The 16,713-nt window shown below is 43.0% G+C and overlaps 1 protein-coding gene across 4 annotated transcripts in view; it reads left to right on the forward strand.

Annotated features, from left to right (window-relative positions):
* hipk3a (homeodomain interacting protein kinase 3a) overlaps positions 1-16,713 on the forward strand; it is a 197,058-nt gene that overhangs the window by 150,422 nt on the left and 29,923 nt on the right. For all 4 annotated transcript variants that reach the window (XM_069903013.1, XM_069903011.1, XM_069903008.1 and 1 more), the window contains 5 exons: positions 6,111-6,224; positions 7,332-7,418; positions 10,196-10,380; positions 12,102-12,261; positions 14,658-14,781. In XM_069903013.1, coding sequence (XP_069759114.1) covers positions 6,111-6,224; positions 7,332-7,418; positions 10,196-10,380; positions 12,102-12,261; positions 14,658-14,781 — 670 coding nt within the window. The remainder of the gene's footprint in view (positions 1-6,110; positions 6,225-7,331; positions 7,419-10,195; positions 10,381-12,101; positions 12,262-14,657; positions 14,782-16,713) is intronic.

The following is a 16,713-nucleotide window of genomic DNA, read 5'->3' on the forward strand; positions in this document are numbered from 1 at the left end:
CAACCTTGCACTCAATGTCACCAAGACCAAGGAGTTGATTGTTGACTTCAGGAAGGGAAAACTAAAGGTGTATGTTCCAGTGATCATTGGGGATCAGAGGTGGAGAGGGTGAGCACCCCTTGGGAGTCACTATCGCAGACAATCTTTCCTGGACCCAACACTAATGGCATCTTGACGAAAGGACGTCAGTGCCTCTACTTCCTCAGGAGCTTGGTATGACATCACAGTGCATCACGTTCTGGTATGGGGACATCAATGCCATAAAGCCCTACAAAAGGTAGTGGACACAGCCCAGGACATCACAAAACCCTCCCCACTATCAAGAACATCTACAGGGAACGCTGCCATCAGAGAGCAGCAGTAATCATCAAGGATCCATGCCACCCACTGTTCTCACTGCTGCCATCAGGAAATAGGTATCGGTGCCACAAAACTCACCCCACCAGGTTCAGGAACACCTGCTCCCCCTCCACCATCAGACTTCTGAACAACAAACTCAATCAGGGACTCATTTAAGGACTCTTACTTTTGTACTTTATTGATTTTTTTTTAATTCTCTCTGTATTGCACAGTCAATTTGTTTACATTTCTTTATCTGTTTACAGTTCTTTATTTGTTAACAGGAAAAGGATCTTGGGGTTGTATGTGATGTCATGTATTTACTCTGACAATAAATCTGAAAGCTGAATCTGTGAGGTGAAATCGATGGAGGGGAGAGGGTGTCTGATGGTCTGAGCATATCCACAACCCTCTGCAGATTCTTGCGGTCTTAGGTGGAGCAGTTCCCATCCCACGCAGTGATGGACCCTGACAGGATGCTTTCATCGGTGCCCCTGCAGAAGTTGTTGAGGGCCACAGATGACGTGTTGAATTTCCCCAGGCTTCTGAGGAAGTAAAGGCACTGACATGCTTTTTCGGCCATTGCATTGACATGAGTGGAGCAGGACATCTCACTAGAGATTTTACCCCAAGAAACTGCGATACATCATCTCCCATTAAGGATAGATGTGGAATTCAAGCAGGCAAGTGAGTTTGGAGCCAGAGGAAAAAGTTGTAGACCAAAAATTGAGTGAAATTGTGGCAAAAGCTTGAAAATTGAAAACAGAAAATCAAACCTATTTGAGCTTTAAGAGTGCTGAATCTGTTGCCCATTTTAAAAAAAAAGTAGCATAACATAGTTCCACTCTTCCTTGCAGAAATCTTGTTCCAAATAACCTCGGCAAGGCAAAAATCCTGCCTTATTAGCCGAGAGTCCTCTCAAGTGAAAGGAAATAATTCAGTTTGGATCAGAGTTTCCACAACCTAAAGACTTTTTTTTCTTATTTTAATGGAAGCTTTTCTTTGTAAACATTTTCATTTCATGCTGGCTAGGGAGAGGGTTGAGCGGAGAAGAGAAAAACTTAGAAGTGACAGCCATTTGAAGATTGAAAATGCAGCCTTGAAGTCGATAGACGTGGGTTTTATTTCATGATTCACTGAGCTCAAGTCAACGATGAGATCATTCCTGGCTCCATCCTTGTTTTTAGCACCACTATTCTTTGACTTTTATCCCTTAAAATGTCATCCATCCACATTTGTCATACTTTGAACAAGAGAAACATATGAACTCCATCTGGGCACTCCAATCAGATGGCATTAACATCCACTTCTCTGGTTTCTGCTGCACTATTCCCTGTTCTTCCTCTTTTCCCAATCCTTCTGTCTCCTTTCCTCCAGCTCTCCACCCCTTCCCTCTCCATTCATATTTATTGTCAGAGTACATACACAACCCTGAGATTAGTTTTTCTGTGGGCCAAGCAGAATTACCACTTATTGGTAGTGCAAAAAAAAAGAGCAGAACCATCCCTCCTCCCTGCTTTCTGTTCTATCCTCCTCCCTTGTCCATTTATGACCTCTTGCCTGTGTGCTCCTCCCCTTCCCCTACTATTCTTCCCCCCACCGTTTTATTCAGGTGCCTGGCTACATTTTGATCGTACCTTGATGAAAGACTCAAGCCTGAAACAGTGCTTATGTATCTATTTGACCTGCTGAGATTCTCCAGCATTGTACTTTTACTTCAATCACTGCGTCTGCAGACTTTTATGTTTTACGGCAAGAACTGCAGAAACTGGAATTGTGAGCAAGCACAAGGAAAATGGAGGGACACAGCGGGTCAGGCTGCATCGACGGAGAAAAATGGATAGTCGACATTTTGGGTCGGGACCCTTTTTGAACTGTGTATGCATAGGGCAACAGCTACTGCACTTCCTTAGAAGGCTGAGGCAGGCAAGGGTATTGGCCACCATTCTGTCAACTATCCGAGAACATCGTGGCCAGCTGCATCACAGTGTGATATGGTTGCTGTAATCATCAAATCAGAAGTCAATCCACAGAACCATAAAAATGGCAGTCTCCCTTTCACCATCAATGAGCTATATTTGGATTGTTGGTTAAAGAGAGCAAGCATAATCTGAAAAAAACTGTACCACCCTGCAAACAGCATCTTCCAGCTACTCCCATTGGGAAAGAAATACAGAAGGATTAGAGCCAGATCCACCAGGCTGAGGAACAGCTTCTCCCCACAGGCAGTGAACTGCTGATCTGCTAAAAACTACCCATGATTCTACTATTTAATAATCATATTAATTTTTTATATTATGTATATAGTTTCTGTGTATGTGTATAGTTTGAGTGTTATGTCTGTCAGCGTTTGCACTATTTTTGTACTAAGGACCAAAGAATACTGTTTGATCAGCTTGTACTGTTGCAATCAGATGATTATAAACTTGATAAAATGTGCTTCAGAGAAAGCCAGGCAAATGCACTGAAGAGCAAAGTAACTTGGGAGGAAATGTGAAAGACAGAAGCATCAGAAAGGGTCTGTTGGGCCGTATAGCCTGCGTCCGTACAACTTTTATGCAATATTTTGTAAGAAGAACCCAAAGTATATCCAGGCACTACTTAAATTGCAAAAGCTTCAGTGTTAACCCCATGGATTTCTAAGTTTGTAACATCTCTGTATAAAACTGACTGACCTGCACATAATAGGAGCATTAAGTGAGATGATGCAATTTGCTGGACAGTGCAATTGAATGCTAACTCAGGGAATTCAAAATGACCCAGTGGAATGTCGCTGATAGAAATCTGCTTGCTTGATTTGGTAGCATACTTGTCAGAGTTGGTAGCGTTACCTCATTTCCCAATACTCTGTTTCGTAATCCCGTCTGTGCTGAATGCCATTTGTTCGGGCCACTTTACAGTTTGACCAAAACTTACAAAGCTCATGATGCCTTGTAGAATTGATGAAATGCCCCCGCCTGGATTGTACAGTTCCTGCACAGTGAATGTCTCAAGCTCTTGTAACTGGGATCTGCATCATGATTTTCAGTCTCTACCACTAGAGTCCTCCCTTTTAAGAGGATGCATCCTGGAAGCCTGAATTTGGAAGGAAGCTCATTCAGGCAACTGTGGGCATTGGTGGGGCCAGCACAGCCTGCATGCAGCAATACCATGATTCTGAATTCCATAAGCCATCAAGGAGCTTTGTGTGTTCTGAAGTTTTTAAAAAAAAAATCCAGAGGGTTGTTAACTTTGGCCTCAATATCACGGTCACCTGACTTCTCTCCATCGAGGACATCTGCATGAGGCGGTGTCTTAAAAAAGCAGCCTCTATCCTCAAGGACCCCCATGACCCCAGGCTGTGCCCTCTTCTCTCTGTACTGAAAAAGATACAGGAGCCTGAAGATGAGCACTCAATGGCACAAGGACAGCTGCTTCCCCACTGCCATCAGATTCCTGAATGATCAATGAAGCAAAGACTCTGCCTTATTGTGACTTTTTGTGCACTATATTTATTTTTGTAAGGTGGTTTATATCAATGATTGCACGATGAAGCTGCCACAAAACAACGAATTTTGTGACATGATTTTGAAGCTGTAAACAGGCCAGAATCAACAGAACTCTGCAGAATCAATGCAAGTTCACAGATTTGGAGCACACCTACAAACCCAGAAAGCAGCCACAGCACCCCTCAAATGCCAAAAGGCTCGATACTGTGTCGTGCCTTGTGTCCTACATTCAAATCCTCTCTTGTTTGAGGACCACTATGCCATTTCCCTTGGAATGAGAAACAACTTTGCCATCTCTACCACCTAGAAGAACAAGCAGCAAGTCAAGAGTTTTAATGGGGACATCATCCAAGCTCTTTCAAAGAAAGTCTGAGGAAAACAGGTTTGCTTAATAGAATAAAACTGTATTAGATATCAAATGGTTCAATATAATTTTCTTCATCAATTATATTATACTCCATATAAATTAAATGGACTTAATTCTAATTATTCAAATAAATGTTTGCAATGTGTGAAAGAAACAGGGACTTTTTTTTACATTCATTGTGGTCTTGTGAAAAAGTGGAAAGGATTTGGAATGAACTGAGTTTATTGTTAGGACAAATTATGAAGATAAAGATATCAAAGGATCCAAGATTATTTTTACTTGTGGATATCTATGAAAAGGATACAAAATTGAAATTGGATAAATATCAATAAAAATTTTTGAGTATTGCAATAGTGCCTGCAAAGAAATGTACAGGGATATCATGGAAATATGATAAGGAAGTGTTTTAACTAGATGGTATAATGAGATGCGAAATCCACGCTGCTGAAGATCCAGCTGCGCTGGGTGGGTCACGTCTCCAGAATGGAGGACCATCGCCTTCCCAAGATCATGTTATATGGCGAGCTCTCCTCTGGCCACCGTGACAGAGGTGCACCAAAGAAAAGGTACAAGGACTGCCTAAAGAAATCTCTTGGTGCCTGCCACATTGACCACCGCCAGTGGGCTGATATCGCCTCAAACCGTGCATCTTGGCGCCTCACAGTTTGGCGGGCAGCAACCTCCTTTGAAGAAGACCGCAGAGCCCACCTTACTGACAAAAGGCAAAGGAGGAAAAACCCAACACCCAACCCCAACCAACCATTTTTCCCCTGCAGCCGCTGCAACCGTGTCTGCCTGTCCCGCATCGGACTTGTCAGCCACAAACGAGCCTGCAGCTGACGTGGACTTTTACCCCCTCCATAAATCTTCGTCCGCGAAGCCAAGCCAAAGATAATGAGATGCGAAATTGTACACCTTTGGAAAAAAAATTACATACAGTTTAAAGAATCGAGTTGAAATTTTTTATAGTATTTGGAAACCATATATGGATTTTATGAATAATTTTCCGTCCACCTCTTCTACCTTATCCACTCCTCTTAATCAGTAATTTTAATAATAATTAATGATTGTATATGCTTGTATTATTGTACATTAAATGGTAGGTGTTTCTTTTCTTTTTCTTACTTTTGGATGGGGGGGTGGTTGGGGAAAAAGTTTTTTGTATCATTGGATATGGATATCTGATTAATGTTTTATTCATTGTTTTTTTCTGTAATGATACAAATAATAAAATAAAATTTTCAAAAAGCAACTAAAATAATTGGAGTTTTCACAAATTGTGCATTCTCTTTAGCTGTGCAGAAAGTCTTTGAATAATGTTTCATTCAATATTGATTTTACTGTGATATAAAATTGGTGTCGTTTAATGTTTCACTTAAAAGTAGCACTTTGCAAGATTGTATCAACAACGTTATGTGAGGATATGCAGAACCTGTCCTCAATGGCTCAGGAAGGTATCTGTAGTATGAGGGTCTGGAGTTGTGATATGCACTCTGCCTCAACTTCTCAGATACTGCCATTTAAACCAACCATTCTCAATGAGTCCCTACAGCCCTTCCCTGTGGGCACGAACACATTTCAGTAAAAGCCTTGCTTTCTTTTTCCCTTACATAATATAGTTCATGTTTTTTTTTAATGTAATTTGTGGGAGAGAAATACAGAAGAAACCAAAATTTGACTGATTCACAGCGAAGTGGGCCTATAAACTTCAAGCAGAGTCCTAGAGGGCCATAGATGAAAAAAGGTTGAAAATGGCTGGTGGTGTAGATCACAGTTCAAGATTCAGACTTAATGATGATGTTGGTGGGGTGGGGGGCATTGTTGAACCAATATAGGAATAAAGACTTTCCTATTATGTACTCTGTCCATTGTTCATGCTCGGTATACATAATTAATGATGTTCTTTCAACCCACAGATACGTTATATTTCGCAAACACAAGGATTACCAGGAGATCATTTGTTAAACATTGGGACAAAAACAACACGGTTCTTCTCCAGAGACACAACATATTCAGAGTGGAAAATGAAGGTATTTTTATATGCTGGACCATATGATCAAACCTACAGCAGTATTTTGGATCAAATGAATTTTATATTCTCAGGGGTGATTTTTGGTTACTCTAACTCGTTTTTCTCAGTGTGTTCCTTTCATTAAAACTCACCCAGCACTCTTTAAAGAATAACTGATGAAAGGTTCTGCTCACAGCATTAACAATTCTTTTTCTCTCACTGATGCTGCTAGATCTGTTGAGTTCCTCCAACAGGTTGGATGTTGCTCCAGCATTCTTTGTGTTGATTCTCGTCCAATGTTTTTGGCTGTGGCACAAAGATGTCAACAGGATTTTAAAAAATAAGTTTAAAGTAAAAGCTGATTCCAGCCGTTAGGACCCGTGCTGCCTTTAATTACACCTAGTGCACCTACAGCCCTGTATTTTTTAGAGGGTGGGAGGAAGCCAGAGGGTCTGGGGAAAGCCCATGCAGACATGGCGAGAACGTACAAAACTGGATATGAACCCGGGTCATTAACCATGTCACCCCACATTTTTGCCACAGAACTCAAACCCAGATTAAAATAGCAGTAAACCCCTGAACATGCTGGTTTCTACATCAGCTCATCTGTTTCAGATTTACCATGGGATAATTATTTTACTACTGGATTAATTATTTTTAAACTTCTCCTTGACCTTATCAAAGATTTTAAAAGCTATTGTTTGCAACCTCATTGACAGCCAATCATCGGAGCTGTGGAGTTATAAGTGGGAGGGAGAGTGGCTGGCTTCGATCAGTGTTACTTATGAGAGGAATGGAGTCGAGGCTTCAAGTCAAAGACCCTTCATAGGACTGTGTTCTAACAAAGAGCCTTCAACCTAAAACATTAAAACTCTGTTCGTCATTCCATAGATGTTACCTGACCTGCTGAAAGTTTCCAGAATTTTTTGTTCTTATTTCAGATTTCCAGTATTGGCTGTTTTTCTTAGATTTCCAGTTACTTTGGAAGGATCTCTCTTTTGAAACAAACATCTTGGAGGCAAGTCAGCTCGCCTGAAGAACAAACTGCTTTTGATGCATATTTCTTTTTGTCCCATATATCATCAACCTCTTCTCTATTTTAAAATATTTTTGTATTTGTTTTTAGACTCCAGAAGAGCACGAGACAGAAACAGGAATGAAATCGAAGGAAGCCAGAAAGTATATCTTTAGTTGTTTGGATGACATAGCGCATGTAAGTTCTGGAATCATAGAAACATAGAGCACAGACACAGGCCTTGCAGCCCATCTTGTCCCTGCTGACCATGATGCCTGTCCTCACTAAACCCATTGGCACGTGCCTCCGCCTCTTTCCTTTCTGTACCGTTCCAAATGCCTATGAAACATTGTAATAGTATCAGCTTTCACCACCTTTTCTCTGGCAGCTTGTTCCAAATATTCACTACCCTCTGTGTGGGAAAAATCCATCCTTCAGATCGCCACTAAATTTCTCCCGTTTTACCTTAAACCTCTGTCATTTTAGACTCTCCTGCTCTTCGGAAAAAAAAAATATTTTTGATGATCTAGCCCAGCTGTTTTCAACCTTTTTTTCAGTTATGACCACTTTAGGACGCTGCTCAAAGTTTATGAGGCCCCTTCCCTGTGCAGAAGTCAAGTTTTGGTTTCTTCCATACTTCTACTGACTACATTAAAAAAATATATATATATTGAGGTTACATGAGTAACCAAGGCTTTTACTTAAATGAGTTTCCCCCTCCCCTCTCCAGGGAGGGCCATAGGTCCCCTGTTTAGAATGGCTGGTCTAGCCAATCTATGCATGTCAATTTTGTAAACCTCTTGTTACCTAATGAATCTCTTCTATACTCTCTGTCACCCCCACATCCTTTCAGTCATGTGGTGACCAGAGTTTTACAGTTACCTCCAGGTTCCTGCCAATATCATCCTCTTGAACAAACCTCATGCAAGTGAAATAATGTTTCCTCTGCTTTCTTCTAACGGATGTCTCTCAGTAACTGTGCACTCCTTATTATAGATTACTGTTGTAATGTGTATGGATTGGCTAGTTGGACTGCTCAGAAAACAAACTTTCTGTACCTCGGTACAGGTGACAGTAAACATGAACTTGAACATGATACTCTCGGTGAGGTCTGACCACTGTTTTATACCACTGAAACAAAGTGTTTCAACTCTTGTACTTTGGTCTACAAAGGCAAGAATGCCATTTGCTTTTTTCCACTCCCTACCCACCTATGCCAGCACTTTCAGTGATTTAGGTACTTCCATCCCGAGGGCTCTCTGTACATCAACCCTCCTTGTGTCCTTGACATTTACTCTCAAAAAATTTTACCATAATTTGTCCTCTCAAAGTGCATTGCCTCACACTTGTCTGTATTAAGTTCCATAAAGTATTCCAAGCAATAATGGCAAAACAATATTTGCAACTCAAATGCTGTAAGTCCTCTACCTCCTTATTTAGAATAGACCCTGGCAGAGTATGACTATAGTTCTCATTTGCTCCATAATGAATGAAACTGTTTACTGTCACGTTTTCAATGTAGGGCTTTGTTTTGCATGCTATCCAATAAAGTCCACCTCTCCTTAGTACAGCAGTGAGTCCAAGAATGAAAACATAGTGTTACAATAAAACAAAATTGCAGTGAAGGGCCTTGGTTAACGTGGCAAGTTCTGATGTGGCATTGTGGCATTTTCTCTGTTGTAGATATGGGGTCTGACCAAGCTGCCTTCATGTTTTATGTATAAAAACTCTCGTGGCCCTCCCACCACTTGGTCAAATGCTTTTCCTACCTCTAATAATTTTGTAGCAAGGAAATATGAAATGAAAGCAAAACATGCCCCCACTAATAGAATGTTTGAGTTCATTATATTTAAGGAAATTTTCAGCTTAGCCAGGACGAAAATTAGAAGTCTTCAGGCTCAGGCCGAGTTCGAGTTGGCTGCAGTCAGCTCGAGCTTTAGTTTTATACCTGGCAAGCCTTTAGACCATAGAGGAGAGATTACCATTGTATCTTCACTTGGATACTGTTCATGAAAATCCAGGATTAGACAGGTTTGTTTTACATATATTCTTGGGAAAGGGTGTTAATGAATTTCATACACCCGATGTTCATGTAGTTCAAATATCTGAAGAGGAGTACAAGCATTTTCATCTTGTGTTATTCTGTCATTCAACTCTCTTGGGATAAAGCTCTGCAGCTTCCACTGGAGGCATGGAGTTGTACAGCACAGAAACAGGCCATTTGGTCCGCCTTTACATACTGACCTTCTTTCCCATCTATACCCATCCCATTTGCCCACATTAGGATTATCCTTTTGTGTCTTGTTAAATTAAGAGCTTGTGTAAATAATCAGATACTAATTATTGCCATGTAATAAAACAGAAATGTAATACTACACAAAATTGCCTTTAGTCTGCCATAAGGTAGTCAAAGATTCACCATTAGCATTGCCCAGCACCCCTTATAGTCAGAGAAAGAGAAGCAAGAAATGTCTCCCAGAGTGACTGAATATCACTGGATTTGCCTCCAGCATTCAGCCTCTGCACAAGACTCCAATTCAAATATCTCTTGAATGTGGGGTTTGTATCTAATTACACCACCTCCTCTGGTGAGATATTCCAGATGTAAGCCACTCTCTTGAGTTTAAAAAAAAACATTGCCCATAAGAACTCCTTTAAAATGCCTCTCACATTAAACCTACCCTTGCATCATTTATTCGGATTTTATTTTTGCTTTGTAACACTATATGCTGCACTTTTGTTTCATTGTAACACTGTGCTAAGTAAAGATTGACTTGCCTGGATAGCACTGAAAACAAAGCTTTTCACTCCATTACACGTGACAGTAAGCAATTCAATTCATAATGGAACAGTGGGAATCGCAGATGGAATCGATGGGAGGGAGGGAAGTGTGTGATAGTCTGATCTGCGAAGACAGTAAGATATGCTTGTGATGCTCCAACCCCTCTCCTAAGTGTAACGTCTTCCGGCCTTAGGTGAACGTGGCGATGGATTTAGAGGGAAGTGACCTGCAGGTGGAGAAGGCAGACCGCATGGAGTTTGTCAGTCTGTTGAAGAAGATGTTGCTGATTGACCCAGAGAAGAGAATCACTCCAGTGGAGGCAATGAACCACCCCTTCGTCGCCATGCCGCATCTGCTGGACTTTCCCCACAGCAACCAGTAGGTCCCTTCCTGTACGGACCCCATACCCAGCAGACACATCACAACTTTTGTCCCATCCTTCAAATCCGGTCTGCTGCCCCCGACATACTGCTGTTATGTCAATGGCTGCTATTAGATCATGTCTTTTTGCTGGAGGAGCATTCTCAGCTATTTTTTTTTCCCACCCATGGGCCACCTTAAGTTTTCCTTTACTTAACCATGGAACACCTATAACTAACCCGGAACCCCCAGTGTGGAGGGTCCTGGTGAGCTCGAGTCTCTTTCCAGATCAGCGGGATATTTGTTTTAGTGGATACATTTTTTTGAGAATTTATTTTGTCGTCAGATTTATAAGCTTGTTTGATGTGTTGCTTGTTTCAATAATCTACAATATTTGTCTTCGCTGCATCAGTAAGGGGCACCTCTCGCTCACCCTTGGACCCACAGGGTTCTACCAGGTTGAGCATTACATTACTGGCAGATGACAGCGTACTCACTGCTTCTTACAGCCTGACCCTTAAGCAGGGAGGCCTTCAATGTCAGAACGTCATTTTCTTAGTCTGTCATAGGATGTGGATTTGAAAGGAAGTCGACATTTGGAGTCCATCTTTGGTTTCCCTTGAGCTGGTGGGGATGAGACTCTGCAGGTGGGTGTGTGTTAGGCTTCTAGGTCAGGAGGGTGTACGAGGTGGAGAGTGATCAGCACCAGCTGTTTCTATCTCCTCCTACCCCCCCCCCCCCTCCTCCCCACCAACTGGGCCAAGGTACAGTTGAAGAAGGGTGAACAACAGAACATTTCTGTGTGACTCCAGTAGGGTGGCACAGTTGTGCCATCGGTCAAGCACAGGCTGCAGGGCTACAGATTCATTCCCAACCCTCTCCTCCTGATGCTGTATGTTCTCCCTGCAACTGCATGGTTTTCCTTCAGGTGCTCGACTTTCCTGTCATTGCCTAAAGATGAGCAAATTTGTAAATTGTCCATATAGTGTGTCATGGATAGTGGAAACTCTGGGAGTTGAGTGGAGTGGAAAAAATAAAGTAGGCTGAGTGTGCCCTGTTTCCCTGCTATTTGCTTCTATGGCAAAGGGCTGGGAGAGAATCAATGACTGAATGATTTTAGTTTAAATTTAGACATAAGAGCACAGAAATAGGCCTTTCCAGCCCAAAAGCTTGTGCCACCCAAATACCCCAATTAATCTATAATTCCCATACATTTTTGGAGGGTGAGAGGAAATTGGGACATATGAAAATTTTACAGACAGCGCCAGATTTGAATCTGGGTTGCTGGCACTCTAATAGCATTGCGCTAACTGCTATGATAACCGTGCTGCTCTGTACATTTTTTGGAGGAAACCGGAGCTCTCGGAGGAAACCCACACAGGTCACAGGGAGAGCGTACAAACTCCTTACAGAAGCGGCAGATTCGAACTCGGGTTGCTGGGACTCTAATAGCATTGCGCTAACTGCTATGGTAACCGTGCTGCTCTGTAATTTTTGGAGGAAACCGGAGCTCTCGGAGGAAACCCACACAGGTCACAGGGAGAGCGTACAAACTCCTTACAGAAGCAGCAGATTCGAACTCAGATTCCTGGCACTATAACAGGGTTGTGCTAACCATGCCTCTGTGATTTAAGCGCTATTTCCAGTAATTCAAGAGTGGTGAAGGGGGAGGCAGGTGTGGTGTGGCAAGTGTGTGTGTGACCCAGGCAAGTAACGGCCAGTGTGCTTCCTTCCCTCAGCGTGAAGTCCTGTTTCCACATCATGGACGTCTGCAGGTGGAGGCCAAGTTTGTACGATGTGATAAACCGCAATAAGATGCCATTTGTTCGACCAGTTGCCTCGAACAACGCTGCGAACCTGACTGTGACTTTTAATAAAATAGGCTCAGTCCATAGCCAGGTAAGGCTGGGGGAGATTAACAATCTGCCAGAGAAACAGCAGCATCAGTTGGAGAAAAAGGACGTCGGACCTTCATTGTCTGATAAAGGATGATGGGAGGCATAGATTATATCTCTTCAGTTAACATCAGATGAGTGATTTCCAGCCGAGAGTGGGAGAAAGGAATTTATGAAAGTACCTGCACACGTGTTGGTGTAGACGTGCTGAGGCAACTTCTAAATGTGTTCAAGTGTGAAGCAGAGGGATAGAGAGGGAGAGCATTGCTGCATAAATAACTTCCCCTTTTCTGTACTCTGAGACTTTCACTCCAGAGATATTGGTATGGTGAAGCCTCTGTTCCCCGAAACGCTTGTGACCTTGCTGCACTCTCCATCCTTCCAGAGGAATGTTGCGAAAACCTGGGTGGCTGATTTTGTTGCAGGAACCATAAAGGCATCGATTGGTGCACATTCCAAGCCTAGTGAACCAGAACCATCTCTAATCCCACTCCACCGCAGCGTGCAGATTTAAATTGGGTTAATTAAACACCTCCGGAATAAAATAATCGGTCCATGAAGATCAAGGATTATCGTAAAGGTTTATACTATTTATTGATAGAAACTGTTACAGTTGTCTAGTCTAGCTATTGTATGGTTCCATTCCTCAGCATTATGGAAGGGTACTTGTCACTTGTAGGTCACAGTTCAAGCACTGTTAGGAGGAATCAATTACAGTCTTCCATATGATGTCCCCATCTCGTAGTTCGCTCCCTTCCAGTCACGGGGATTAAACAAAGAATCCATTTACAAAAGGTACTCCCATGGCAGAGGGATTTCCAGTACTGTCGATCCTGTTCGTGCATAGTTTTCCAGGAACTTGGGCAGCTTCTGTGGAGGGAAATGAATAGTCAGTGTTACGCGTAAAGATGCCAGATACAGGGTGTCGACCTGAAACGGACTCTCCGTTCCGCTCCACAGTTTGCTGCCTGAATTGCTGAATTCTGCCAGTGGTGAAGCTGCACTGAGAGTCCTTGAAAATGAGCTCTGAATGTAATGATCGTCACATAGACTTTGGTGCGTTACTCAATTGCACCACCTTGTGTCAAGTGGTGAATTATTCAGACCCAGCGATCAGAAAGGGAACCCTATCAAAGCTTCACTCAAGCTGGTGCCTTTTCCTAGCTTGTTCATCTGTGGAGTGATGAAATAACTGCTGAAAGTTACATATTTTGAAGTTTGCTGTAAGTAACAGTGTTTCCTAAATGATTGCTGACTAAGAGAGGCAAATGGGCTGCAAGGTTTGCAGATGATTGAGGGTGCAGTGGACAGCGAGGAAAGCTTGAGAGGAATTAAAAACGTATAGGGTATATAGGTTAATTGGTCACATGGGTTATTTGGGCATCACTGGCTCATTGGCTGGAAGGGGCTGTTACCTTAGTTGTGTCTCTAAACTACTGTAAGCTGAACTAAGAGTGAATAATAACTCCAAACTGGTATCATTCTGGTAGGTTGTGTGAATCTAGGAGCAGGTTCGAAGGCACTCCTAACAGTGACAGAATCACTCATGCTTGTATCCTGCTCGTTTTAATTTAGAGATACAGCACAGTAACAAGCCCTTCTGTCCCATGAACCTGTGCCACCCAAATACATCCACGTGACCAATTAACCTGCTAACTCCTTATGTCTGAAATGTAGGAGGAAACCAGAGCACGCGGAGGAAACCCACGCTGGTCATGGGGAGAATGTACAAACTCCTTACAGGCTGTCGGATTTGAACCCAGGTAGCTGACGCTGTAATAGTGTCACGCTAACCATGCAACTCAGTGATCTTCCCTCTTCTGGTGGAGCGGATGCAAAGGACACACGATCTTGTTGCTTCCTGTAAAGGGAATCTGACTCGCGCTCCTATTCTCTGTCATTCCAGGGATAAGTAGCTCACAACATGCTCCCATGATGTCACAATGACCAAGAAATCTGTTTTAGGGTGTTTATAATAACTCCTGGACAAGAGGGGGTACATTTTCCTGTGGACGTTAGTAGTTCCACTGTCTCCACTACCTCCGAGGGAAAATTACTTGCTCGTTACCTCACTGGGAGGGGAGGGGAACTTGAGCCTACAATCATTGCTTATCTGCCTGTCCACCAAGTCAAGGGTGGAGCTCAGGTTGCCTTCCGGCATGTTGTACAGCAGGATGGCTCTGCTCTCTATGCTGCTGGCAGAAATATTATCTGGGACACTACTCCCCTTTGTATCATTGAGGAGCAATGTGCAGAATCTTGACTCAAAATATTGACTAACCATTTCACCCCTCGGATGCTGCTCGACCCACTGAGTCCCTCCAGCTTCTCACCGTCCGTTCAAGATTCCTGTATTTTTTCCAGAGCCATGTGACTGATTAGTGTTCTCTCTCCTCTCAGCATTTACCACCAACTGGAGCTTCCTTGATGCACCACGGGATACCCATGCAGCCAGGAGCCGCACAGTTTGCATGCAATGAATCTTTCCAGCAGACCTTCATCCTGTGCCCACCCACCCTTCAAGGTATGAGGGGCAATTGGTGGACATCGCATCTGTGTTCAAGCTCAGGAACCTTCAATATAATCTGAACTGCTTTGCTACTCCTCTCGTGTCTGCCACGGTCTCATCCATGTGGAGAGAAGGGGTTTAGTGGAAATTTTGCAAAGTCAGAAGTATGTAGAAGAAAAATCATCAGGGATGTTGAGGGCATAGCTTGGGAAGAGGGGATTCAGAGTAATTGGAATCAATTTGGGTTCTGGTACTGTTTCCCTTCTACTTCCTGTCTTTCCTCTGCCCCTGCACTAAATCCTCTGCCCTGTCCCACCCCTTTCCTCCTTACTTATTATTCCTTGCTCTCCCTGCATTGTCCCTGTGGTGCACTGTTAGCCAAAATCAGACACACACAAAGATAAAGACTGTACAACAGGCTTTAATCCACAAAGACTTCCACAGAGCCAGGCTGGCTGTGGCTGCAGCAACTCTTGAGTGAGGTCTCGGGAGGCAGGCGCAGGCTTATATCCCAGAGGTTGATTGACACCCGACCAGGTGGGGCTTGATCCATTCAGGCCGACTGATTGACAGCCGGCCAGGTGTTGTCTTGTCCCCTTACACTCCTGCAGGTGCAGAGGTTGCCCCCTGCAGTTGGCCGATGGTGTACCACCACAGTCCCCTCTGTTTCCTGCTCCCCTCCCCGCACTGCTCACCTCGTACCATCCCCCTTTCTCCCACCCAAACAGTTTCATTCCCAGCCACTGTTCCAACATTCCCAGTTGTACATCTCCTACTTATACAACATTCCCACTTACACAGCATCCCCCCTTCCCATCTTGTACCATTTTTTGAATTTAAATTTTATTTACAGCACAGTAAAAGCTAATTCCTGCCATTTAAATCAATTCTGCCTAATTACACCCAAATTAACTCTGTACGTTTTGAAGGGTGGGAGGAAACCAGAGCACTTAGAGAAAACCCACACAGACATGGGGAGAATGTACAAACTCTTTACAGATAGCGCCAGGATGGTGGCGCTGTATTAACATCGCGTTAACCGTTATGCTAACCGTCTGCACAATTCCCATCCTGTTCTCATTTTCACTTTCTTATCACTTCATAAATGCAGTCTCCTCTGATTCACACGCAAGAAATTTGAAGTGCCATCAACTGAAGTGATCTACTGTGGTTGGAGAAATGATTTAAATTCTTTGATTTTGAATGCTGTACTAGAACAGAGAGAGACTTGGAAATCTATCAGCACAGCTCTCTGCTTGCAGCAGGAGAGGAAGGCTAAGGATTTCAGAGAATCTTTGTGCTTGGTGACATCCTCATTTGTCGCGTTCAACTCTTGAGGATCAGACCTTAGGAAGTTGAGAACTTGGATAAGATACAGAGGGGATTTATCAGATGGTTCCTGGGCTTAGGGAAATTTGCAGAAAAGCTGAAGTGCTTTTCTTTCTCAGAGTGATGAATGTTCCAGGGAGATGAAAGGTTTTTAAAGCTGCAAAGAGTAGAATAATATGGAACAAAACTGTTTCTGGTAATGCTGAAGATTTGTAACCAGAGGACACAAATTGAAGATAATTAGCAAGAGAGCCAGAGGGAGGGATAATTTTTTGTTATGCAATGATTAATGTTCTGCAATGCATTGCCTGAAGACTCAACAGTCACTTTCAAAAGGAAATTAGATATGCCCTTGGAAGGGAAATGGTATCGAGGCTATGGGGAGAAAGGCAAGGAAAGTGGGACAAATTGAATAATATTTTCAAAGAGACACCACAGTCACTGCACAACTCTTTGAAGATGCTCAGAACATAAAACAGTAGGGCATAGGAACAGGCCCTTTGGCCCATGATGGTATGATGCCAATTTATACTAAGTCTCTGCTGCTTATATGATGCACTTCTCTCTGTTCCCTGCATTTTCAAATAATCATGCATCTATCTAGAAGCCTCTTAAATG

The sequence above is a fragment of the Narcine bancroftii genome, chromosome 1, assembly GCF_036971445.1.
Source record: "Narcine bancroftii isolate sNarBan1 chromosome 1, sNarBan1.hap1, whole genome shotgun sequence".
In the NCBI taxonomy this organism is placed as follows: Eukaryota; Metazoa; Chordata; class Chondrichthyes; order Torpediniformes; family Narcinidae; genus Narcine; species Narcine bancroftii.